The 24,144-nt window shown below is 39.9% G+C and overlaps 1 protein-coding gene and 1 long non-coding RNA gene across 4 annotated transcripts in view; one reads left to right on the top strand and one right to left on the bottom strand.

Annotated features, from left to right (window-relative positions):
* Positions 1 to 24,144, top strand: part of LOC309631856 — a 916,236-nt gene that overhangs the window by 246,342 nt on the left and 645,750 nt on the right. The window lies entirely within an intron of this gene.
* The window catches only part of DNAH11 (dynein axonemal heavy chain 11), a 318,101-nt gene that overhangs the window by 77,655 nt on the left and 216,302 nt on the right, over positions 1 to 24,144 (bottom strand). For 2 of the 3 annotated variants that reach the window (XM_082398151.1, XM_082398153.1), the window contains exons 58-63: positions 20,673 to 20,786; positions 18,045 to 18,188; positions 16,980 to 17,162; positions 14,979 to 15,080; positions 9,369 to 9,503; positions 2,415 to 2,585 (exon numbers count right to left, since the gene is read on the bottom strand). In XM_082398151.1, coding sequence (XP_082254277.1) covers positions 2,415 to 2,585; positions 9,369 to 9,503; positions 14,979 to 15,080; positions 16,980 to 17,162; positions 18,045 to 18,188; positions 20,673 to 20,786 — 849 coding nt within the window. Of the gene's footprint in view, positions 1 to 2,414; positions 2,586 to 9,364; positions 9,504 to 14,978; positions 15,081 to 16,979; positions 17,163 to 18,044; positions 18,189 to 20,672; positions 20,787 to 24,144 lie in introns of all 3 variants that reach the window. The other variant, XM_082398152.1, reaches the window with a different exon arrangement.

Genomic DNA, 24,144 nt, shown 5'->3' on the forward strand with positions numbered 1-24,144 from the left:
TGCATTTAGAATATAAAGCCTTCATTTCTAGGAACACATTAAGGATTGCTGTCTTACTTTATAAGAGTTTTCTCTCCAAGGTTACCTTAAATATGTCAACAGGTCGTTAATAAACAACATGCTTAGTTTAGAGATTTTTAAAATGACATAAATCATAGTCACTTGTTGACTGGTTAATTTACAAACTGTTGTAATCCCCAGGACACCCAAGTCAAACTGACAAGCCAGAGATACTCAGGAGAGCAATAGGGTAAGAAAATACCCTATATACTGTGGAGCAGTAAGAGGAGTTGCTTCTTGGGAGGGCAGGACAAGGGAACACTGCTGAAGGAAAATTCATCAAAAAATTAACATGAATAAGCAATTGCAGCCACTCTTGGACCCTGGCACATGTTCATAAAGATGTGACTGTCTTTCCACTTTGCTGTGACTGAATCTAGAAGGAGTAGACGGTAAGTAGCTCAGAAACTGGAAACCTCCATTCCATAGGACAGACATTTTTTAGGTTTTAGGTAGCACTTTCTGCCAGGGGTCTTGGAGACAGAAAAGTCTCTTCCAAACGGATGTCATTTATACAATTTGGAATCTCTTTCTTCCTTTAGCATAGCTATGCCCAGAGATGAGTGCGAGTAAGCTGGTCACATTTGAAGGTCTGTTTCTCATTCAGCATGATGTCTACATGCTCAAGAGGAAAGGAGAGAGCGTTGGGATGACTGAAAACAGACATGGGGGTCTTGAGAACTGTGGGCCCACAGTGAAACACAGGCCCATAGTTAAAATGAATGTTTGTTTAGCATAGAGCATCAGAAAATTATCATTTTTGCTTTGGCTATATGTTTAGAATGTTTAGACAGTTTGGATAAGTCAATTAATTTTATTTTATTCTTCAAAACAAAATGTTATCTTCATGGAACTCCACATTTGGAATTTTAAGTCAATGGGAACATATAAATCGATTGATGGGAAACTTCCCAGAAACACATACCCTAAAGAATGCAATACCAGCAATTAAGACTCAATTTTAAAACTTAAATTTGAGAAGGCAAGTTTTCAATTTAAAAAATGCAAAATGACTGATAGCCTAAGTGCATGCCGTTAATACTATTACATGATCCAAAGTGAAGAGTAATTGTAAAAATAAGAAGACAATGTGACATTCAACAGTTTGTACATCAGGAAGTGAATTTCCCTATAATTGTGGAAAGAATGAGAAAACTTTATCGATGGTGGAGAATGCAGAGAGGACCACAAAAGAGGACAATCATCAATCTGAAGTAGTCATAGGGCAACCCAGACCAAGACACTCATGTAGGGGATTGAAGTTTGGAGAAGATGAGACTGACAAAAAAGAGAGAAGAATTAGACAGCTGATACCTTCTGAAACTCACAATGCAGTAGGAGGTGGACAAAATTACCAGAATGCTTTCACCTCTTATATAAAAGGCATATTTTATGGCAGAAATACTTAAAGAAAACCCTGAACATTCATTCAGGGGGTAATACAGATAACCTCGTTTTAAAAATCTTCCATATAAAAATATGGCTTGATACTGCAGATATATTAAATGATTTAGTTACAAAAGGATTTTTCTTTTACAATTATTAATTATGGGATGCCTTTAATAACAAGCTTTCTCCAAAATATTCAATATTTAATTTTATTTAGTTTGCAGAAATTCCATTGGCATGTCTTTATGTCCTGAAAACAACTATTGTGAAAACTGAGGCATAATTACCAACATAGAACACAAGTACACAGAGAGATTTAGGATTTCTTAAGGGCTAGATATGTAAGTGAAGAACCCACTTTAATCAAGTGAGATAACACAGTGCAGCATAGAAAACAGTGGCCTGGTTTCCTATCATTTATGACTTTATCAAGTCATTTAAACTTCCGTGTCTCAGTTTTCTCCTTTGTACAAGGATGATCTTAAACTACACGATTTGAAATCTTCCTAATCTATGATTTCATTTTGCTTATGGGTTTGAATTTTCAAGTTGAGGATAAGCTATTTTTATACTTATATACAAGTGCTACACTTTTCATCTGAAAGTAGTCATGAAAAGGATTTTCAACAAATAACCTGTAGTATTATTAACAAAACAAAACGTTTCATGCTATACGCTAACATGATAATCCAAATCTGATTTCAGTTAACAGTTTTGTTAAAAGCAGTTTTCCAACTACATCTCTATGGTTCATACAAATAATTTTTCTATTTTCCATCTCCTGGTTGAAACCATCATTAAAATAAGAAAAACTGCAACACACAAGAAACATCTCCTTCAATACTAGAATTTCCAGTCAGTTGAGATTACAGAGGTACAAAAAAGCCTGGTACATATACTGTTTTTACTACTGAAATTTCACTGTGAAGCTTCTAAATGTGGCTAAGGCTAGGAATTGATCTTACCTTCTGTCGAAGAAAGGGAACCCACTTGCAGTCTACCAGTTCCTGGCGATACTGCTGCGTAAAGGATCCAACGTAAGACACATATGCTGCCATAAGGAGAACGTCTCCACAGAGCGTCTTCTCTTGAGCTTCGAAGGACTGAACAGACTGACCCCAGCGAATCTTCTCTGACTGAAAGATAAGGTTACTCCGATGTAACTGCAGGGTGAGCAGCAACTCAAGAAACGTTTAATGTAATTACCTTATTCCTCAGTTTACGTCTAGGTCACTCTGCACAGCCTTGAGAAGGAACAGAACATGACTGGATGGCATGACCATGACAATCGTTCATACGTGTGACCCATCATTACGAAGGTGCTCTCATAGTATCTTCAGGGGAGTTTACGGCAACACGACATTAGATCTTGAACATCTCCTTTTTGTTGGAAACCCGAACTCTAAATATGATTGAGGTCCTTCTTAAAAGGCTGACAGTCACTCTTCTCTCCCTCTAGGAGTAGAGGACCAAGAGCTGTGGCCAAGACTGAGTGATGTTAGGATTTTTAATGGCGGCTTGGATGCTCTCCATCATTCCTGATTTTCAGCAATGTTACTACGCCACCCTAAGCAAACATTATCTTAAACATTTGGGCCATGGGCTGATTACAGAAAAAGGAAAATGACAAACACCAGTTATGTCAATTAATTAAAACATAAAGCTTAAAGAGCCACCTAACAAGGATTCTGTAAATTAAAGAATAGTGCTGGTAGTTACTAAACTCAGGTTATTTTTATAGTATAATCACTCAATCAGTGAAAGAACTTACAGCCCATGTAAAAAAGATGGAAACCAGCAGGACTTCACTAGCTTTGAAGACAGTATGCTCGGAGAATGCTGTTCAAATCCTTATATCTAGTTGGCTAGCCATTTAAAATCTGATTTCTGGGTTAAGTATGTGGAGCCCTTAATATTGGATCTGACTAAAACTGCAATAAATATCTATGGATTGATTGAACTGCAGAATACTTCACTAATTCATCTGGTTTCAATGCATGCTAAAATTTAATACCACATTCTAAGAACATGTAAATTAATAGGAACTGAAAAAAAAGCCCAGCAAATTGATAGTACAAGCAATGAAGAACACTGTGGAATTTAGCTTTACTCATGAAAGGAACAGAGACAGACCACAGAAAGCAAAAACAATGTATGTCAGAGCAGACTGCAATGCCAGTTCTCTGCAAGCCACCACAATACCCCTAACACTGAGGTGATGAAACTAGCAGGTGACAATGGTTATGAAAGCTATTTTAAGATAATCTGCTTTGCTCGATAAAGATCACCCCAAGTTACCTCTATAATTACACACTAGGGAACTTCAACTCCCTTGCCCTCTTTATAGAATTTATTACTTTCCTTCTTCAGCTATAGAAAATATATCCATTAATTTTGAAGAAGAATCTCTCATTTGCTTTTCCTCCAATTTTGTTGTCTTTGGTTAGTAGATGATAAACAATAAAGGGCACCCACCTCATTCTCCAAAACAGCTTTGAAATTTGAAGATTTACTAAACATAGACTTACCGGCGATTGAAATCGTCAATAATTTCACTATACCACCCACGCAACATAAATCATTACTGACACTGGCTAACAAGGGTTTAAGAGTTGGAACATGTCCTGTAATAAATTTCTAGACAGTTAAAAATCACTATAATTTTATTCTAATGCATTATAGATTGCCTGTAATGTCATCCTGGCTGGGGTGACCCATTTCTAATTTTGAACAGCTGTTCAGCTCCGGAGCTACTTAATGATTAAATATAAATTGCCTGATTTATTAGTCTGAATGGTTGAGACTATAGCTTCCAAGTCAATGCTATATAGACAAAATCATCAGTCTTGGTGTTTTTCAGAAGTTAACTGTCTCCTGTTCTAGTCAGAAAGAATTTATCCTCAAAGGAAAAGGTCTGACATCTTCAATTAATCCTTTAAAAAAATATATATATATATATACACACATATATGTATTTTTTTGGTTAGTTAACATTATTCAACCATTTTTTCCTCTCCTTTTCTAAATCATCATGAATAAATAAAGCCTTTGGAAGACATTGTTGCGTGTTAGATACAAGGTAAAGCCTGTTTTTACCTTGATAAAACTTTCAGACATTCTCTACTTCAAGTAAATCTAATTTAACAGCACTTTTTCTTTTCCTCATGTACCTCATAAACCGTAAACCCTTCAAACTGCCTAGATCTTATCACTTTAAATGGAAGCGGGTACAAACTCCACTAGAAGCTGTGGAATTTCTCAAATGATCTAAGAAAAATGAGTCTTCAAAGGGCTCCAGAATGTTTTTTCAACACAGGAGGCTCCCAAAACTCACCCATTCATTCATTCAACAAATACATATTGGCACCTATGATGTGCCAGGGACCATTCTATATGCTTGGGATCAAGCAGTGCAGAAAACAAATGAAGTTCCTGCTCTTGAGAGCTTATATTTTAGTTAGGGAAAAAAGACCACAGGAAAGTATATGTGTTCATACATGCACATATACAAGTGTGTGTCATGTGATCATAAATGCTATCAAAAAATAATAAAGCAGAGGAAGTGGAAAGAGCTACAGGTGTGTGTGTGTGTGTGTGTGGAGGGGGCAAGGTGTACACTCTTTAAAGTAGGGAGGTCAGGGAAAACCGTGTGATAAGGAGAACTTTTAGCAGACATCTGAAAGAAGTGTGGGAGCCACATGGAGGAAAAAGGCAAAGATTATGAGGGAGGAGAGTGACTTGCAGGGTGAGCAAGAGTGAAGATGGAGCAGGAGGGAAGGTGGCAGAGGCAAGGACAGAGGTATCCAGGAGCCAGATCACGGAGGGCCCTGTAGGCCACGTAAAACCTCTGGACTGTACTTTGAATGAGACAATTAGTTACCCGGGAATTCTGAGAGAGTGGTAACATGAATGGACTTAATGTTTTAAAAAACGTCACTCAGCTGCACAAAGGGGAGTTGGACCTTGGGGGTGACGGTGGAGGCTACGGCGGTACTCCAGGGGAGAGATGCTGGTGGCCTGGATCAGCGTGGCGAGGCGAAGGTGGTGAGAATGCTGGGATTCTGAATGAACTTTGAAGGTAGAGCTAGTCCAATATGCTGAAGGACTGGATATGGGTGTGAGAAAGAGAGCAAAAAGTCAAGGGTGATTTCAGAGCTTTGACCATAACAACTAGAAGAAAAGACTTGCGATTAATGAAACGGAATGGAGACAATAAATTTTGCAGAGTGAACCATGAGTTTATATATAATAAACTATGAGCTTCAGAGGGATGATGGGTTTAAATCTGTAGCAAATTTAAATTAGATTTTTAAATGTCTACTCTATTTATAAGAAATAAGGCTATCACCCAGCCCCACCCATTGTACTTTACATTTCTCCCTTCTTTCTTTGTAAGAGAACTCGGATTCTGAAACGAGGGTTAATGTGTCCAGCCCCCTGGGATGAACTGTGATTGGCTAGGCTGATTATGATCACCCCATTTCCCAGTTTCCCTGTCTTCTTTGCAGCTAGGTGTGGTCACTCTAGTTCTGGCTAATAAAAGTTAAGTGCTTTAGTTAAGTTTGCTTAAGGGGTTGCGAGGAACACTTCAGTATTTGTTATGAAAGGAGAAAAATCCAGCTGCTACAGATTCTTCTCTCTTGCCTGAATCTAAAGGTGTAGCATCCATCGGTGACCAGGCTGCAAAATGTGTGAGGGTGAACGGACACATGCTAAGTATGGAGCAGCAGAAGGCTGTAGAGAGATTAGGGGTCTGATCACTAATTACCTGAATCAACACTGATAATGGTCTACCTCTGGAATTTTTTTAATATGTGAAAAACTCCCATTTGTTTAAGCCACTGTAAATCAACTTTTCTATCACCTTCAGCCAAATGCATTTTTAAAAAATTTTTCTTTTATTTATTTATTTTAACATCCTTATTGGAGTATAATTGCTTTACAATGGTGTGTTAGTTTCTGCTTTATAACAAAGTGAATCAGCTCTACATATACATATATCCCCATATCCCCTCCCTCTTGCATCTCCCTCCCACCCTCCCTATCCCACCCCTCTAGGTGGTCACAAAGCACCAAGCTGATCTCCCTGTGCTATGAGGCTGCTTCCCACTAGCTATCTATTTTACATTTGGTAGTGCATATATATCCATTCCACTCTCTCACTTCGTCCCAGCTTACCCTTCCCACTCCCCGTGTCCTCAAGTCGATTCTCCACGTCTGTGTCTTTATTCCTGTCCTGCCCCTAGTTTCTTCAGAACCACTTTTTTTTTTTTAAGATTCCATATATATGTGTTAGCATACAGTATTCGTTTTTCTCTTCCTGACTTACTTCACTCTGTATGACAGACTCTAGGTCCATTCACCTCACTACAAATAACTCAATTTCATTTCTTTTTATGGCTGAGTAATATTCCATTATATATATGTGCCACATCTTTTTTATCCATTCATCTGTCAATGGACACTTAGGTTGCTTCCATGTCCTGGCCATTGTAAGTAGAGCTGCAATGAACATTGTGGTACATGTCTCTCTTTGAATTATGGTTTTCTCAGGGTATATGCCCAGTAGTGGGACTGCTGGGTCATATGGTAGTTCTATTTTTAGTTTTTTAAGGAACCTCCATACTGTTCTCCATAGTGGCTGTATGAATTTACATTCCCACCAACAGTGCAAGAGGGTTTCCTTTTCTCCACACCCTCTCCAGCATAAAAGGGGAAATCGACGGTAACACAATCATAGTAGGGGACTTTAACAACCCACTTTCACCAATGGACAGATCATCCAAAATGAAAATCAATAAGGAAACACAAGCTTTAAATGATACATTAAACAAGATGGACTTAATTGATATTTATAGGACATTCCATCCAAAAACAACAGAATACACTTTCTTCTCAAGTGCTCGTGGAACATTCTCCAGGATAGATCATATCTCAGGTCACAAATCAAGCCCTGGTAAATTTAAGAAAATTGAAATCGTATCATGTATCTTTTCTGACCACAATGCTATGAGACTAGGTATCAATTACAGGAAAAAAATCTGTAAAAAATACAAACACATGGAGGCTACACAATACGCTATTAAATAACCAAGAGATCACTGAAGAAATCAAAGAGGAAATCAAAAACTACCTAGAAACAAATGACAATGAAAACATGATGACCCAAAACCTATGGGATGCAGTAGAAGCAGTTCTAAGAGGGTAGTTTATAGCAATACAATCCTACCTCAAGAAACAAGCAGAATCTCAAATAAACAACCTAACCTTACACCTAAAGCAATTAGAGAAAGAAGAACAAAAAAAACCCCCAAAGTTAGCAGAAGGAAAGAAATCATGAAGATCAGATCAGAAATAAATGAAAAAGAAATGAAGGAAATGATAGCAAAGATCAATAAAACTAAAAGCTGCTTCTTTGAGAAGGTAAACAAGATTGATAAACCATTAGCCAGACTCATCAAGAAAAAAAGGGAGAAGACTCAAATCAATAGAATTAGAAATGAAAAAGGAGAAGTAACAACTGACACTGCAGAAATACAAAGGATCATGAGAGATAACTACAAGCAACTCTATGCCAATAAAATGGACAATCTGGAAGAAATGGACAAATTCTTAGAAAAGCACAACCTTCCAAGACTGAACCAGGAAGAAAAAGAAAATATGAACAGACCGATCACATGCACTGAAATTGAGACTGTGATTAAAAATCTTCTAATAAACAAAAGCCCAGGACCAGATGGCTTCACAGGTGAATTCTATCAAACATTTAGAGAAGAGCTAACACGTATCCTTCACAAACTCTTCCAAAATATAGCAGAGGGAGGAACACTCCCCAACTCATTCTATGAGGCCATCATCACCCTGATACCAAAACCAGAGAAAGATGTCACAAAGAAAGAAAACTACAGGCCAATATCACTGATGAACATAGATCCTCAACAAAATACTAGTAAATGCATTTCTAATACTGCAGTTCTACATTTTTAGGTAGCACTTAAATAAAAAATAACAGTTTTATTGAGATTTAATTCACATATCATGAAATTCATCCTTTCAAGTATTCAACTGAGTGGTTTTTAATATATGCACAGATCCGTGCCATCATCCCTAGTAATTTTAGAATGTCTCCCTCACACAACAGAGAAACTCTATTCCCATTAGCAGTCACTCCCAAACTCCTGCCCCCTTGTCCAACCCCTGGCAACCACCAATCTTCTTTCTGTCTCTATAGATTTACCTATTCTGGCCATTTACTATACATGGAATCATAAAACATGTGGCCTTTTGTGTCTGCCTTCTTTTATTGAACATGATATTTCAAGGTTAATCCGTGTTGCAGCATGTATCAGTACTTCAATCCTTTTTATGGTCAAATACTATTCCACTGTCTGAATATATTAGACATGGGAGAGCAGAAAATCTGTGACTTACTGATGTCAAGGGCTATATGTTCTTCTACCACTCATGTTCAAAGAGGAGAAAGTTAATGAGAATTATTTTTAAAATCTTTATTTAATGGAATAACTATTAGCATTAGCATATCAGTCACCTGTAAAAAGATGTCAAAGAAAACCAATAAACCAAGCAGGCTTAGCTTGAGGTAACGTTTTATTGGTAGAACTCAATTGCAAATGTGTACTAAAAGATTCAGACCTCTGTTATCTAACAGCTGCCCTGAGTTTATAACAGATCTTAGGAAAACCACTGAGTCCATGGCTATACACTGAAAAATACACAGAATCCATCACTTATTCCTTTCAGTAAGTTAGAACTACAGTGTGAATGATGATTATTCCCCTTCACTGTTGATTCCATGTTTAGTTAGACCTTACTGACCACAAATAAAGACCCCCCAAAAAATCCCCCAAAGCTGATTCTGAATATTTCAGTTAGAATTTTGGAAGAAAAGGTTAACTTGCCTCAAGTTCCTTGACAAGTCTGTTAGCCAGTTCGATAGTTTTGTTGGTTTGGTTCACCTCTTCTTGACACCGGACTTTCTCGGCTATTGCTTTTTCAAATGAAGCTGTGAGTCTGCTCAGATTTCGATCCAAATCCTAAAACAAGAGTCAAAATTAACTCGTGAGCCATTTGTAGATAAAGTGCAAACATTACAATCATCTTGAAACACCTACTACCTGAAGGTAAATGAAACGAGCCTCTTTCCCTCCTTTGACCTCTGCCCCTGAGCGCACACACATTAGGGAAGAAGTGTATCAGGGCCACCAGGCAGTTTTCTCGCCTTCCTCCCGCACTGGGCAGAGTGTAGAGAGCGACCAGGGTGAGTGGATGTGCCCTGCTGACTCAAGCACACACTGCGTGCCCTGTCCCCTCTCTCGTGCCTACACCTCACCCTCTGTCTTTATTAGGGATGAGGGGCATCTTCTGGTTCTCCACCTATTGACTCTCATTCCACTTCTCAGTGGTCTATAACTCAGGCAACAAAGAGCCCCTTTAGACCTCAGGCAACCTGACCTGGCTTGGCCAACCAGATTTTCTCTTCTGGAAACTTGGGACTGAAACTCAGAGGTATGTCACGGTCTTTAGCATCGTAAGACCCAGGAAGATGTGTACATTTTGCAGGGCTTCATTTAGAGAAGGACCATCTTCCACCAGGGGCACGGGAAAGCAGGGGAAACCATACCAGAGAACGAGAGAGAATGAAAAGATAGCACAGTGAGAAGTCACACAGCCCTAAACACGTTCACGGCAGCTCCCGGTTTCCTGGATCTCATGCCTCCTGAGACCTAGTCATACACTTTTTTCCCTCAGAGTTCCATGCGCCATCCTGGTCTCCTTTTTGGCTTAAGGTTTGGTATGTGGGTTTCTATTATGTATAGCGAAAAAAGCCTTGACTAAGTTATCAAGTACTTAGGAGACTCCTTACTGTATCATCTTGCTACCTGCAAGTTCTAACAACCCTAAGTAAGATTTATAACATTGTTTTTGTAAATACATGCAAAATTCCAAGAGACTTTAATAAGTAAACTTGTAGAACATACCATATTTATAATTTAGAGACTGCCGCTATTTGTCAATGACCCAATTATTACATTATTATTTAATTTATATCATTAAAGTAGTACCTCTTTAAAAAAAAGTATACGTCATATTTAAGATTTACAGGCGAAATAGGTCAAATTTATGAGAAATGGAGGAGATATTACACATCAACGGTTAGAAGTCAGATAAAAATGAATAATACCTGGAGGTATATTTTAGGTTATTAAAAGTACTTGTGGTTTTATAAAACACAGAAGCTCATGTAAACTCTGGTATCAGACACCCAAGTTCGTATTTGGACTCTGCTATCAGCTAAGCAGCCTCAAGGTGGGCTGTCTACTTAAGCTCTCTATGCCTCACTTTCATCATCTAAAAAATGGAAACAATAATGTTACCCAATTCATAGGGTTGACCTAAATATACATAGAACTAAGGTATAAACTGTTATACTGGTTCCTTTTGTAAAGTTGAAGGGGAGCTGGGTCTTGGGAGACCACAGGCTCTTGCACTTGTTTCTCTGCCTCTTGTGAAGAGGCACTGACAGCTCTTGTTCCGGACTATCTTCCGCAAGATGTTTGCACAGCAAATAGGCTTAGGAAACAGAGACAGTGTTTCTTTCAGGGCAGAGGACAGATTTGCTTCCTGACCAGAACACTAAAGAGATGTTTCCCTGGGGGGCAAAGGACTCGCTGCCTTCTTTATATGGGGTGTTTTCTAAGCTTGGGATTTCTCAGCTGTGACACAAACCCACTGTGAACAGCCTCAGCTGGTCCACTGTGTGTCACTCCCACGGGAAGTGGCAGACAAGGGAGCTGAGGCACGCACGTCTGTCACGGGCTGTGGGTCACAAAGTCCTCTGCTCTCTGACCCACACGTCCCGTGTCTCACGTCTTCTGCCAGCATCTATGAAACTGTGGCAGGTGACCTGGCAGCCTGTGAGTAGGGTAAAATCTTGGTCCCTTCACAGTTCCTGACAGGCCCTGGCGTTTCAGGTTCTAGAAGTAAATGGAGTGAGGAAGGAGGGGCTTAGCCCGAACACCTGAGCCCACCAGACACCCTAAAAACCAGTGTTCTCCAACTTAAGTGTGCACCAGAACCACCTGGAGGGTTTGATCAAACCCAGATTCCTGGCCTCCCTGCCAGAGTTCCTCATTCAGTGTGTCTGAGCTGGATCTGAGAGTCTGTATTTCTAACAAGTTCCCAGGCAACACTGACGCTGCTACTGGTCGAGAGAACACGCTTTGAGAAGCACTACCCTAAAGAGACCGAATTTGGACTTTTTCATGGCCATTCTTAGGCGCTGTATGTTTGAAAGACAAGATGGCCTTTCCTCCCCACCAGCTCAGCAGTTTGTTTTTTTCTCCTCAACCTTCAATATGAGGCCATCTTTTAGTCTGAAACTAGAGATAAAGACTTGAAAGAACAAAAACAAAGAGACTAATACTGGTTAACGAATGAATTTCCATCACAGCATAAATGCTGAGAGACACAGCCCTGCTTTTCTAGGTGAGACGGCAACCGGAGGCATAAGACGAGAAGGAGGGAAAGCCCATGAGGGAGGAGAAAAGAGAGGCTGAAGGAGATGAAAGCAAAGCTAGCAAAAAACATCATTTCACCTGGGCTCAAACCTTGATTTGACTGTGTACCAACAGATAGAATCTATGCAGAGTTTGTCGTGGACTTTGGCATGACCAGTCTTCATAGAGAATTTTTTTTTTTTTTTTTTTTTTACTTCAGGGTGTAGTGTATTTCCTACAAAGGGCATTCTCCTAGACAACCACAATATAACCATCAAAACCAGGACATGAACACTGACACATTACTACCATCTAACTGAACGTTGGAGGGAAATGCAGCCAGAGATTCTGTTGCATTAATAACTACTCTCTGGAAATCCATTCTTGGAAGGGGGATGGAAGGGACCCATCTACAGAAGGACATTGCTATTGTTACTCTGTCTTCTTTTCTCTGTGTCTACAAACTTAGTTTTGCAGCTGATTGATATAAGAACCTCTGCTTCTACTGTTGGTCTTTGAAATCAACGGAGGTGAGCAGTTCTTTTCAGCTCGTTGCAGGCTGTGTCCAAAAGATGACTAGTTCCACAACCACAGAAAGTCTGAACTTTAAAATCACACATGAGCATTCTCATCGCTTTTCCATGAACATTAACTTGCTTCTAATATCTACATAAAGCCATTAATAATAGATGACGACATTTTTCTAAAGGTCTTAGTCAAGTTAACAGTGAGAGCTTTGACCAATGAATGAAGCTAAATTTAACAAAATTGATATGTTTCTCCTAAATTTGTCTAAGTCAGCTGTCGTCGTTGTTGACAGTAGTGGCCCCAGACATAATCAGGCCAAGTTCAAGTCCTGTTCTATAGGAAGCTGGGCTTGGCTGCCTGGCCACTGTGAGCACCAGAGGCCAGGTGCAGTGATGGCAGACTTCACCTGCTCAGAGACCCGTGGCAGGATTCCCTCCAAGATGGGAGCATTCTCCTTCAGGTCTGCCCTCAGCTCCCATTGCCCCTTATTCTTCGCACTCCCATTGGACAACCTCTCTACGCACATGATCTTCACACCAACGACTCCCAAAATCTATGTTGCTGAGCCAGGCTTCTCTTTCAAACTCTAGTTCTGACCCCCAACATCTTCACTTGGGTTTTCTACACAAAGAGAGTGGGAATGAACATTTATGAAGCGTCGACTGTGTACGGCACACTGAATGGCATCTCGATACACCAGAATTTATAGGTGGGAAGCAACAGAAACCATCTCCAGCTAATTTAGGCTGAAGGGAAATTCGTCAAAATGGGGGAGCTCTTCCAAGGAAGGGGAAGGCAGAGAACGACACATAGGCTCCCGGAGCTCCAGAGAGACTTGGGAATAGCAACTATGGGGAAGTTTCAACTGGACACTGTCTCTACAATGCATGAACTCTGTTTTCAGTTTTATTCTTTGGCTGATGATTCAAATTCTAGAGCCGGGGGGAGGGGGGGCAGGCGGGGAATCAAATCGGCAAAACTTGGACCACATATCTAGTCATCAGCCATGACAGGAAGAGCTACCCTTGGTCAAAGTCCTGTCTGAGTGTATCCAATGAGGAAAGATAATTCCCCAGAGATAAACCAGGCTGTTATCACCCAAAGTAGGTAGACTGGTTTCTGGGGAGCCAAAAATCACAAATGCCCACCTTGAGAGTTAGCGGTTATTATCACTATGTTACAGTTAAGAAACTGAAGCTCTCAGGATTTCCCTAAGTTGCCAGGGTTACACAACCTTATCACTCTGACTGCATTACTGCATGCTACCTTGTCAGGCACTCCAACTCATCATCTCTATTCTGTACGCCTCCCCCTCCCTCTCTATCCTGTCAGCAGCCTTGAATCTATCTCACCATCTCCATTGTGGTTGCTCCTGCCTTAGCTGAGGCCCTAACAGGACCCACTGCAGTGCTTCTAACTTGTCTTTCTGCAGCTAGACCACCTCCCTCCAGCTTCCATTCAGTCGATGAAAAGTGAGTCATTAACGTACTAAAATCTTTCCAACGCCCAATACTACAGGTCAGATAAAATTTAAATTCTGCAGCACGAAAGGCAGAGAAGGCTTTTGCTCACATTTTGCTTTTGCTCACCATTACTTCCTGCTATTCCTAACCTTCCCCCAAACACCCATCTTCGGGATCTGGCCTACTAGGACTCTTCAAGTCTACCAACTGCTTCTTCCCTCTTTTTTTCATTCTTTAGCAGGAACACCTTTCCTGACCTAGTTATCCTGGTGATTTGCAAGTAATTTTCACAGCTCATGTCAAGTACACCTTCATTATAAAACTTTCTCTAATTTCTCTGGGCTCTTTTTTGGCACTCCTACTGCATTCTAGATATAGTCACATACATACTTATAACACTGGACTGCAATGACTGGTTATATATTTGTAAAAATAGTCATGGTGATAATATTTGTAGTTAGTGTTTTCTAAGCACTTACTATATGCCAGGCACCATGCGAAATTCTCAAAATGAATTCATACTGATTACTAAATTCTCAATATGAATTCATATTGATTACTAAATTCTCAATATGAACTATTGTCATTTTATCCTCACGATCCTAAGAAGTGGATGCTATTATAATACCTCCTTCACAGTTGAGAAAAAAGAGGCTCAGAGAGGTTAACTAACTTGTGCAGGGCAAAACAGTAAATACTGGAGCCTGGATATAAACCCAGGCACTTTGGTTCCAGAATCCTTGCTTTTTAATCACTGTGGGCTACACTCTTTCTACTACCAGACCATGAAAGTTTCTTAAGTGCAGAAACCATCAAAGTTCCCACTTTTCCAGCTCAGTGTCCAGCATACAGCAGATAAGGAATATGTACTGAAGGAGAATATAAATGAATACATCCATGAGAGGTCAAATTCCTTCCTGTTTGGTAGGTCTCAGAGGTGGCCCTCTCTGAAAGTGGGATCCTAAGGCGGGGAGGGGTTCCATGTCTTGGGAACTTCTTCAGTGTTAGAGTCTGCACTTACCGCCAGCTTTTTCCTGATAGCCTCTAGTTTTTCAGTAGCTGCAGCCAGTTCTAAGTTTGCTTGGGCTAATGCTTGCCGTTTGGGCTCCACATCACAGTAGACCTGAAAAGCCACGTGGGGGTTATTTCACGAGGTAATAAAGATGGCAAAGACAAGTAATCATTCAGTCTTACATTTGCTGGAAGCTTTACAATTAAAATCTCTATGTGACCTAGAAATTTGGTGTTTATTCTTAGCCATGGTACTACCTAATGGCAGAACAAAAATCTACACAGCCTTCCAAGTCCTCCAAGCTTTCTATTGTTTACTCATTTATTCTGGACATTACAGTTACAAGCACTTGCATAAAATGCTATACACGTCAAATACCATTAAGATACTAAAATTAGTTTTTCATAAAATTTGGAGATAATCCTCATATCATCAGCAACTGTAGTGTATAGGAACTACACCTGAAGGTGGGATCGGGTCTAGCCTTTAAGGCAGAAAAGCTGTGTAGAGAAATTCTCTGAACCCAGAAAGGAATGTGGGAGATGTCCTCACCCAGTATTAACCACACTTTCTTTTCTAAGTTCCTGGCCACCTTAAGTGTTATTTGAATGAGTGGTTTAAGCATTTGAGTGGATCAATTATTCTCCTGTTGGGGAGAGAGAAAGGAAATTAAACTTTATTTCCTATTTTATAGCAAAATGACACAGAACACAGCCACGATCTAGCTCTGGGCTCATCTTTTCACCTAGGGTGTGAGGCCAGCACAGTGGTCAGGAGTGTCATTACGGAGAGAGGCTGCCCATCAGCTGTGATCTGTCTGCAATCTTGCCTGATGCAGGCTTCCACTAAAGAGAGGGAGAGACTGACAGGGTCCTATTCCTGTGGGTCTCCTGTGTAAAGGACATAGTCCAATTTTCTGAAAATCATTCTGGGAATGACACTGGCATTTCCTCAGCAATTCCATCTTTGAGTATAACACACAACCTTCCAAGACAAAAATGAGACAGTTCCTCCCAGTGGAGGTCCATGTACTGTTCCCTTTTTACATCTAGTCCTTTGCAAAGTTCTTGGGACATAACTGACGGACAAGTATTTGATAAATAAATGACTAAGGAAAATGATTACCTATCTCTATACTTGCCCGAAAGTACAAACCTTAGATTAGACCGTATACCATCAAAAATGCATTTGTCATTAAAACACTAAAGCCCCCAAAAGGTTATTCCCTCATCTCATTAAGATAACTGTAGCTGGTGTAAATTTTTGCTTTGAGAGCAGGGATGAACTTTAATTAAACATGAATTTAGACTGGCAGTCGTTTCAAGTCAACAACTGAAATATTTTAATTTAACTAAATGTAATTAATCTACCCAACATGCTTTTATCTAATCAAATCAAATTAATTGCTGCTATTTGATCTAAAGAAGCTACTCACTCGGGCTTCCCTGGTGGTGCAATGGTTAAGAATCTGCCTGCCAAGGCAGGGGACACGGGTTCGAACCCTGGTCCGGGAAGATCCCAAATGCCACGGAACAACTAAGCCCGTGGGCCGCAACTACTGAGCCTGCGCTCTACAGCCCACGAGCCACAGCTACTGAGCCCACGTGCCATAACTACTGAAGTCCACGGGCCTAGAGCCCGTGCTCCACAGCAAGAGAAGCCACCGCAATGAGAGGCCCGCGCACCGCAATGAAGAGTAGCCCCTCACCGTAATTAAAGAAAGCTTGCATGCAGCAACAAAGACCCAACGCAGCCAAAAATAAAATAAATCAATTAATTAATTTTTTAAAAAGCTACTCACTCTACCCTAAAAAAAGATAGTTTCCAACATTTAAAATATCCTCCTGTAGAGAATTCTGTGTAATCTGACACCTTCATGTCTCATTCTTAGAACTTTATCTTATTCAGATAATATTAAATTATTTTACATTTTTTGCTGGCCTAGAAATTAATATATGTACAGCCCTTCCTGAATAACACCCGTAAACCACCTGATCACAACTGATATACCTCATAGAACTTAATGATGTTGATGACCCAGGCACAGAGACCAGCTGCTGCAAAAGATTTGGTCCGAATCAGGTTTGGGTTGAACTCTGGGTCTTTCAAATACTGTTCATTCACCACTTTTAGACAGTTCTCTGGAATGTGCTCTTTGTCATAGTTAATTAACGCTTGCAAAAAATCATCCACCTGTCAGGCAAAAGAATTATTGCAATGAGCCATTTGGGCTGCAGAGAAAATTCCAAGATCAAAAGTTAAAATCAGCTTTTAGGACTCACATTACAAAGGCAAAATTGGCAAGCTCCATTTATCCCACTGTTTGACTTTTTCAGTCTTTAGAGTATAAAGTTAGAATTAGCAATGGACACTTTTAAAATCCCTTCTATCCCAGGGTAAAATATTCAGTCCCTGCACAGGAGGCATTCACATTTTGAAGAAAAAGAAAAACACATACCTCAAAATCCCTTTACTTTACCTTCTTGTACATTAGTAACATTTTTCCAGCATAAGAAATCCATGTAATTTTCTCCCTCCTACACTTAACTGCTTTCATAATTTTGAAAATAATTGGCAACCTTCCAACGGCTGCTGGTGTTGACTTAGGTGTGCTACAACCCTACGCTAATCTACAACTTGGCAAACAAAAATTCTAAGTGTAGAGAACATACAGCAGATTACACTTAGCAAATATGAAGATGATTTTTTTTTTTTAACAGTTGGGAATGTTATAGCTTTCCTCTTTTCTCCTCAAATTGTATGTTTTTTAAAACATTTATTTTTTTGAAGTATAGTTGATTTACAATGTTGTGTTAATTTCTGCTGAACAGCAAAGTGATTCAGTTATACATATATACACATTCTTTTCCATTTTGCTTTATCACAGGACATGGAATATAGTTCCCTATGCTATACACTAGGACTCTGTTGTTTATCCATTCTATATATATAATAATTATTATCTGCTAATCCCAAACTCCCACTCCATCCTTCCCCCACCCCTGCTGTCAAGTATAACCACAGAACTGAACAGAGAAATTGTTGGGATTTTCATGTTGCCGGGCTGCCTGATACCTTTCCCATGAAGACTTTAGCTGCTTTCCAACTCCGGTCTTTTGGCACTCTGCCCCGGGGAGCCAGAAGGACCATCACGGCTGCAGTAACGTTGGTAACTGCATTTGGAGGGCTGGGAAAGGCTTTCAGCTCAGTGAGATTGACCTGAAGAAAAGCACACACACTCTCAAGACCAGGAGAGGTCTGGTTTCTCAAGACCAGCTGTTAGGTCTTCAAGCTGGTCTTCAGTGGCTGGTCTTTTCCACCCTCTCCTTTTCACACCAGTCTCGGTTGGGCAGTTTTTGCTGCCCACCCGGGGGTCCACCACCGTGGAACTCCAGGAGGTTCAGTTCTTGCTGGGCGCTTTTCTGGTACTTCGGAAACATCACTGCCCTTTCTGGCTTCCAAGTAAATTTATCTGCCTGATTTACCAGTCCTGCAGAGCCTTGCACACTGAGTCCAGGGAATTTCATAAACATATAGGTTTTAAGGTATTTATGGGTCTATCCCACCTATGGAATATATTTGCCTTTTAACCAGGCCCTCCCAAAAACAGAGTCCCTTAGTTCAGAGTCTCTTAGTTTTGTCTTTCTGCTTTACATGCACAAAAACCATCTTCTATTACACTATAATGACTATCAACTGGGAAGATGCCCGCATAGGCTGAACCTCCTTTCTGCATTCCTCCTTAACCTCCGCAGGTCAGAATCTTGATTTACTCAACAGATGGTATTAATGGGATAAATCATCAGTATCAGGACAAACACTTTGGAGCAAGAATTAGTATCTAGGGCTTCCCTGGTGGCGCAGTGGTTGAGAGTCTACCTGCCAATGCAGGGGACGCGGGTTCGAGCCCTGGTCTGGGAAGATCCCCCATGCCGCGGAGCAACTGGGCCCGTGAGCCACAACTACTGAGCCTGCGCGTCTGGAGCCTGTGCTCCGCAACAAGAGAGGCCGCGATAGTGAGAGGCCCGCGCACCGCAATGAAGAGTGGCCCTCACTTGCCGCAAGTAGAGAAAGCCCTCGCACAGAAACGAAGACCCAACACAGCCAAAAATAAATAAATAAATAAAATTCAAAGTATGTTTAAAAAAAAAAAAACAAAAAACGTGCTAAGCAAGATAAACCAGACACAAGAGACCACATAGTGTATGATTCCATTAAAAAAAAAAAAAAAAAAAGAATTAGTATCTATAAGAAGTATATGTAGGTTCATGATACATGTTTTTTTAAAAAAGGATTTCCTGTGAAATTTCCTGAGCTATATTATACACTCTTGCTTATAAAACCTCATCAAATGTTGAACCTGATTCTCCTCCATTACCATAAACTGGCTATTTATTTGGGAAATAACTGCAAAGAACAGAAAGGGTGTGAAAACAAGAGCAAAAGCAAAAACTTAAAATATGCTAATGCTAATTGAGAGCTGGGTAACCAAGACTCTTTCATCATTTATAAATATACTGAGCTTTATATTTAAGTGATATTAATTTATTTTGACTGAGTAAATAATAATATCTTCAGAGGAAAAGTTGCCAGTGCAAAGCACAGAGAAGAAAATAAACATTCTAGTGCTCAGAAAGAGGAAAACACAAAATTCCATTACTCAGAGATAATCAGTTACTATTATTCTTTTTTCCCAATTTTTTCCTATGCACAAACATATTCTTATAAAAAAAAAGTTACACTAAATCCTATTTTATAATCTGCTTTATTCACTTAATACATCATGAACATTTTGTTGCTAGCTAGGATTCAACAATATAATTTTAATGGCAGCAGGATATTTGAATGCAGAATAATCAATCTTCCATCATGGTATATTTATGTTCTTTTAAATTGTTCAGCTTTATGGTAATACTATAAGAAACATCCATGAAGATAATCATTTGCTGTTCACAGTCAAAATTACTTTCTTCAAAAGAATACTTAGAGAAACGAATTGAATATTTCTCTGAAGAGCAGTGAAAGTCTGGATCCTTTCCTCTTTGAAGCTGAAGTTAAGATCCTCAGGCCTAGTAATGCCCTAGGATTCACCCCAGAGGCCTAGTAGAACCCAGGGGCAAGACCAGCTGTAGGCTCTTAGAATGACATTGCCCATAATTCCATCTCTCCTTCTGACCATCACAGATTATTTTCTCTTATGGGAATTCAAATGCTCAGTGAGGTTTTGCTAATCACGTGAAGCCAGGAAAAACGGTGTAGGTCAAACCTAGGTGTCTTTGATTCCAGCCTGTTGTTCTTTTCTTGAGGGTCTCTCATTAATACTATTTTTTTATATCCAGAGGAAATAGAGAATCCCTCACTTGGTTCTTAAAGCAACACATAATATGAATCACTGGATTTGGGCCGAATCCAATTGCTAACAATAGAACTGCCTTTCACAAGAGTATAAACTGCATGGCAGTGGAAGTATTCAAAAGGAGACCGCTTGTGGGGGTGAAGAAGGACAAACTCCCAGATGGGAAAGGAAGGTCAACTAGAATGATGACCTCAAATATTTGTTTCAACTGCAACATTTAATGGGACTTTCTTTCCTTTTTCAAAACTCTTTGGTTGCATGAATTTCACCCTTAGTTCAGTTATTCAAACTCTAATAACCTCCAAATATTATTTCGAGGAAACAGTGAGCCAAGGAATCATCCTTACCCTGTTGAGTGTATTGAGAGCAGCTGTCGCGGCCACCAGCGCGGGCTCAGCCTTCAGTAAGTCGGCCTCACACTCCTTCTGTTTCTGGGACACTTCAGTCTGAATAGCTGTCACCTAATCAAAGAGGAAAAACACAGAAACCCACATACACAAATTATCACCTCAGATATCTCTATTGAAAAATGCAGGCTGCCTCAGAGGCACTGTTCAATAATTCATCTGTATTTGAACAGGGGAGGAATTTGCTGTAGAGACTAACTTCCCTTCAGGCACAGTGTATACACAAAGCTTTGCACACACACAAAACACACAACACAAATCTCAACACAAATGGATTCAAATATCAAAATGCTCCAAGACAGGCTCTATCTTAATTACAAGGTGCCATTATTAATAAATGCAAGATTAAGCAATTCCTCTGTTCTTCAGTTTTCTTTTTCAGCGAGTCCTGAACAAGTGAAAATCCAAGCTGGCTCAGTAACCTAGACCACAAAATGTTTTTGCTAAAATTCTCTAATTTTTCCTTACATTTAGCTTGCCTACATTACCTGATTACTCGCATTTACATTACCTAAAAGCCATGTTAACTAATTTTTAACAATAAATGTGAAGCTTTTCTGTTCAACAGGATAGAAGATATTGTTCTATCCCATGCATGCTTGATCATAGAAAAAATTTTTATGAAGACTAATTCTTGGTTTCTCTAAGGACCTGGTAAGAAACTACAGCTGCAACAACCCAGGTCTGTCTGTGGCAATGGGACCGTGATGTTTGCTGTCCGCTCTACTGTTGAGGGTCCAGGGACACTAGTCACATGCCAAAGAGGGTCTTGCATTAGCCCCCTGGCATGAACACATATAATATGCATATAGGGAAGCCATGTTGGTAAACTCAAACCAAGCCAAAATGAGAACCTTTGGGGTTTCCATCCTCCTCCCTTTAGAACACTGATAGAACTCGAATGTCCAGGAAGAATAAAATCTTTGTCCTCAGCAGAAATGTGACCTTCAAAGCTGTGGGGCTGGGCACCAGGATCCAGTCAGCATATGGGATGGTTGCTGATGTGATGGCGATTGTGAATGATCAAGTGTGAACAAAAATGCATTTGTTCAGATGTGTTTGGATTGAACAGGTTTAAAACTGTACCCATAAACGTACACACTGCTCACAACAAATTTTGCTGTCTACCACAGCTTTATTAGCAGTAATTACCCTTCTCCTGATTAACCGTTATTTTGCTATGTACTGCACCTTTTATGAACATAATTGGTCCATGGTAGATATCTGACCTCCAGCCAATACTTACGGGCTACTGTTAACATCTGTAAGGAAACTGCATGCTTACGGAGAACTGCTCTAAAACCACAATCCTCAAAACTGCCAGGAATGGACCATGAAAACTCTAAGGATACTATTATACATTTTCAATGTGCTGGAGAATACTGCTACGGATGAAACAGAGGCTGTATTTGAGTGAGTTATTACATCAGGCTTATTTATTTTCCTTAAGGATATACTAAATCTACACATGCTGTTTGTGACCATTTGTAATAACATCATTTTAAACTGGACTCAGGATCATAGTTTTTTAATACTTAGAAGAAACCTTAGAGAGTATTTCTTCTAAATGCTATTTCTATGAGACTGGGGGGTCATAGAGTCTTCTCCCTCTAACTCCTTTACTGGTAATGGAGTATTATTCCTTTGGGTAATTTTGATAAGCAGAACAATCTAGAACATTTAATAACTAAAACCCCACAAATGCAAAGGAAAAAAATACTCTAGGTTGGTCAACTTATTTCTCATTCCCAATTCCTCTCACCCTAAGTGCAACTATACTAGAGTTGTGAAAATGCTTTGTATCTCAGGGACTTGGGAAGCCTCACTGTGCAATTTCCTCTGCCCTCCCCCACCCCAAACAAGGTTCCTGGGGACTGGTTAGTGAGGCCCAACCTGGAGAAGGTGGAAGAGCTACACAGATGGCTTAGAGTATGTGCTTTCCCTCTACCATCGTCCGTTAAAGCTGATTTGGAGACAGTCCCATTCTTGGGTACACCAGAATTTTTCTGCCCTCTGCTAGTCAAAAGCTCCTTGCAGATGGTTCATGAAATTTAGTGGCGGTCACAAGAGGATAAAGTCACAATAACTGCTTGTTATGGGCTGAACTGTGTCCATTCAAAATTCTCAGGTTGAAGCCTTAACCCCAGGACCTCTGAATGTGATCGTATTTACAGAGAGGGCCTTTAAAGAGATGATTAAATTAAAGCAAGCCTGTTAGGGTGGGGCTTAATCTAATCTGACTAATGTCCTTATAAGAGGAGGAAATCTGGTTACACCCAAGAGTTGGCAGGGCTGTGTGCACAGAGGGAAGGGCATATGAGGACACAGAGAGAAGGTGGCCGTCTGCAAGCCCAGCGGAGAGAGGCCTCTGGAGAAACCAAATCTGCCAACACCCTGACCTTGGACTTCCAGACTCCAGAAAGCTGAGAAAATAAATTTCTGTTGTTTAACCCTCCCAGTCCCTGATATTTTGTTATGGCAGCCTTAGCTAACAAGTACATGGCTCTCACCTGTCTTTAAGAAATTCCTGATGGTCCTCCAAAATTCAGCCCCACCCATCTTTAGAAAAGAAACATTAAAAAACTGAAGATCATTCAAAATCAGAGTGGATGTCCACCTTTTGAAGAGATTATATGAGCTCTGCAATTTGGAAGTCACTTTCACTCATGAGGATTACTATTCAACAAAGAAAGCAGTTTGAAAGGGATCAGAGGATCCTTAGAATTTGGAGCTGATACGTGAAACAAAGATGGAAGATCTAATTTTCACAAGCTTCATGGTGCTTCTGTTACTTGAAGTCACTGCTGGCAATGCCCATGATTTGAATAGCCCTCGATGATTTTATAAACCTGAAGCAACAATTTCAACCAGCGTCTCTACATGGGTTGTCAAGATGCACAGCAAGGCAGCCTCTAAACCCCAATATTTGTTTAGCCATATTAAATGTGGCAATGTACTTTTGTTACTTTTTAATTACTTCTTATGTATTAAATCTTGAGACCCCAATTTCATAGAATCACAGAGACCATATACACCCTTTTTTAATAACCACATAGAATCTAGCACATTGATGAACATATGACCAACGTGAGCCCATAGCACATACTTGGTCTTGATTAATTCCTTGACTCTACATAGTTTAATTACAAATAGATTCTCCTTCCATGACCACCAACTTAAAAGAATTCTTTCCACCATAACATCATTTGACTTTCATCATAGCCCTTCTCGCTAACCCAAAATACCTTGTCTATCAACATGTCACTTGTCTCCTGTCTTTCCCATTACAATGTAAGCTACGTGCAGGTACCTTGCATATCATATACATATATCCTCAAGAACCTAGAAAAGTGCCAGGCAAAAAATAGGTGCTCAGACAATATTTGTTGTTTATAACTAAATTAAGCCTCAT

Source organism: Balaenoptera borealis, assembly GCF_965194805.1.
Source record: "Balaenoptera borealis genome assembly, chromosome: 7".
Taxonomy (NCBI): domain Eukaryota; kingdom Metazoa; phylum Chordata; class Mammalia; order Artiodactyla; family Balaenopteridae; genus Balaenoptera; species Balaenoptera borealis.